Raw genomic sequence first — 3,199 nt, 5'->3', positions numbered from 1 at the left:
TCAGAATTATATTGATGCCTGTATATTAAAACATTAAAATCAATTAAAATAAAGAGAAATATAGAAAAATCAAGAAATAGATAAATAAATTTACCATGAATGCACTTTTCACCCTGAAACTTTACATTAAACTGTGAAAAAAAAAGAATTAGGAGTACTTAAAAGTATGGAATTATACGGAAAATTTCAAATGTAAAAATAGATGTAAATTTAAAATTCTAATAATAATTTTTAGGAAGAAATAAAAAATAATGAATATACTTTTAAGCCTAATATAAAGTAAATTTAAGTAAAAGTAATATTGCCATAGCAAAATTAAAAAGTTTAATAATATGTAGAAAGAATGAGATAAGCAATTAAATTAAGAGATGATAAGAAAAAAATGCTTGAAAGAGGATATGGAGAATAAATAAAAGTCTAATAAGATAATGGTAAGAAATAAAATGATTTTATTAATAATAATATTAACAAAATAAAAAATAATAATCAAATATTAAAATTAAATAGTAGAAATGTTAAATAAAATTATAATTAGTAATAATAAGAAATGAAAAAATAAAAATAATAATAATTATAAAAATAATAATAATAAAAATAATTATAATAATAAAATTAGTATTAATCTAAACAAAATAAACAATAAAATAATTATTAATAAATATAATAAGGAAATTTAAATTAATAAGAATTTTATAAATAATAATTACATTAAGAATATTTATAATATCAAGAAAATATATAAAATGGATATTTATATTAAGGATATTCAGAACATATTATAAGTTTAATAAAATTATATATATATATATATATATATATATATATATATATATATTTTATAATTATTATATTTTTTAATTAATTTTTTATATTTTTTCAATATATATATATTTAATATTCTTTTTTTTTTTTCAGATAGCCCAAATGATAAAATTCCTTTATTATTTGTAGACGTTAATTTAGGTGAAAAATTAGAAAGAATTACCATTTACGAAAATGATACAGCAGAAAGTTTAGCGCTTAAGTTTTGTTAAGATCATAGTAATTATTTATATTTATTTTATATCAATTTTTTTTATATTAATTATATTATCTTTTTTTTTTTAAATTTAAAATAATATTAATTTAATAAATTAAGAAAAAAAAATTTTAAATATGATAAAAAAATAAAAAATAATTAATAAATAAATATATTATAAAATATTAAGATACATATATATATATATATATTAAATAATTTTATTTATATATATACATATTATATTTTTATTTTATTAAATAGATTTAGATAATTAGATGTTAGACAATTTATAAAATTTATTGACATAAGAAATTTAACAATTATAAAATAATAATAATAAAGAAGGAAAATCTATTATTGATTATTGCAATTAATTTGAAAATGTTGAAAATTTATAAAATAAAGATATACAATAAATATAAGGAATTTGATAAAAAAGAAATAATATTGTTTGATTAATTTAGAGTCAATGTAATAAAATAAAGATTAAATATTATATTTTTATAAAATTTATAATTTTATATATTATGTTTATTATATTATATTATAATGATTATCATTTATTTTATATAGCTATTCTTTTTATATTTTGTCAATTATAAATTATATTGTATTAAAAAATATAATATTTTATATATTTTAAAAATAAATCTTTTAATTTTTAAAATATAAATTTATATTTAAATAAATATTAATTTATATTTATATTTATTTATTTATATATATATTTATAAATAAATATGTTTTTTTTTATATTTGTATATATTTTATTAAATAATTTATTATTAGCTTTTATTATTATTTTAATTTAATTAAAAATGTAATTAGTTGATAATCCTGTAAATAAATTCTCAAATATCCTATAAAACCCTGAAAGTGATGTTATAAAAAAATACATATCAATTTTTGAGTTAAAGTCTTTAAATACATCCTAATCTGTCTAAGCATTAATAGATAACTTTGAAAATCTTGATAATTCTGATCTTTTAAAACATGAAGTTACATATGCTTTAGGATAGATGAATACAGACTTTAAGTACCTAATAAAGCCTTTTTTAGTTAAAGTTTTAGACACAGAAAACGAATATCCTGTTGTTAGACACGAAGCAGCAGAAGGATTAAGTAATTTTTGTGAAGAAGATAGTGAATTATTATAATTATTTTAGAAATACAGTGAAAGTAATATAAATGAGGTAAAATATACATGCTAAATTGGATTAGAAAAGTTATAAACTTATAAAAATCTAAAGAAAAAATACGGTTTACAATTTGCTGGTACTCGTGAACCTGCTGCTCCTTTTGAAATAGAAGAAATTTGTTAAAAAGATTAAATTTATGATATAATAAAATAATTTTGTTTAAATGAAAAAAATACACTTTTTGAAAAATATAGAGCAATTTACCTTTTAAGGGATATAAAAAATAAAGAAAGTGTCAAATTATTAAGTGAACTTTTAAATAGAAAATATTGGGAAAAAACAAATAATTTATTCAGGCATGAAATCTGCTTTGTTTTAGGATAAATTTCAAAAAACGCAAATGAATCAATTATGTAATTAAAGGAAACTAGTGCAGATTAGGAAGAAAATGAAATCGTTAGACATGAAGCACTTTCCGCATATTCAAGTATAGCTGATGATAAAGAATTTTTAAAACTTTTTGTAAATGATCCAAGTAGAATTGTAAGAGAAAGTGCTGTTGTGGCAGTTGGTTTAATTGATTATTGGAATAATAAATGATTGAATAGATTATATGTATATATATATATACATATATATAAAAATAAAAATATATAAAAATATAATATATATATATATATTCATATTCTTAATTTGTATTATATACTTTTTTTAATAATTTTTAAATTTTATTGAATTAACTTTAATTTTTTTATTTTTATAACTAATATAATATTGTATTTTTTATTTGAGTGAATTAATTACAATAAAAGATCATTAAAATTTAAATATATATTATGTTTTTAATTTTCATTCTTCAAAATTAATAAATTTTATTTTAAAAAAATGGTTTTATTATAAAAACATTAATTTTATAAGATATCAACATTTCATACAGTTGCTATTAGGAAAATTGTATATTTAGTTTTAATTTTAAATTCTTTTGTATTTATTATTATTTTAAATAATGATATATTAAAATAAATAATATATTATATAT

The 3,199-nt window shown here is 15.0% G+C and overlaps 1 protein-coding gene across 1 annotated transcript, besides 14 other annotated features; it reads left to right on the top strand. All coding sequences in view use genetic code 6, as the record gives it.

The window, feature by feature from the left end:
* Nucleotides 1–554: 554 nt before the first annotated feature.
* Nucleotides 555–610: a microsatellite.
* Nucleotides 555–666: a microsatellite.
* Nucleotides 656–703: a microsatellite.
* Nucleotides 704–794: 91 nt separating this feature from the next.
* Nucleotides 795–835: a microsatellite.
* Nucleotides 831–861: a microsatellite.
* Nucleotides 862–1,509: 648 nt separating this feature from the next.
* Nucleotides 1,510–1,544: a microsatellite.
* Nucleotides 1,545–1,638: 94 nt separating this feature from the next.
* Nucleotides 1,639–1,695: a microsatellite.
* Nucleotides 1,694–1,754: a microsatellite.
* Nucleotides 1,699–1,754: a microsatellite.
* Nucleotides 1,711–1,753: a microsatellite.
* Nucleotides 1,755–1,839: 85 nt separating the features above from the next.
* Nucleotides 1,840–2,760, top strand: IMG5_065850 (hypothetical protein; the record flags this gene model as incomplete). Its single annotated transcript, XM_004036894.1, has 3 exons — nucleotides 1,840–2,214; nucleotides 2,272–2,338; nucleotides 2,450–2,760. 3 exons carry the CDS (start codon nucleotides 1,840–1,842, stop codon nucleotides 2,758–2,760), a joined length of 753 nt encoding a protein of 250 aa, XP_004036942.1.
* A 10-nt stretch (nucleotides 2,761–2,770) lies between these two features.
* Nucleotides 2,771–2,840: a microsatellite.
* Nucleotides 2,786–2,833: a microsatellite.
* Nucleotides 2,841–3,161: 321 nt separating the features above from the next.
* Nucleotides 3,162–3,194: a microsatellite.
* Nucleotides 3,170–3,199: part of a microsatellite that runs on past the window's edge.

Source organism: Ichthyophthirius multifiliis (assembly GCF_000220395.1).
Source record: "Ichthyophthirius multifiliis unplaced genomic scaffold scaff_1120509250328, whole genome shotgun sequence".
Taxonomy (NCBI): domain Eukaryota; phylum Ciliophora; class Oligohymenophorea; order Hymenostomatida; genus Ichthyophthirius; species Ichthyophthirius multifiliis.
This window is presented reverse-complemented; position numbering and strand designations above follow the sequence as displayed.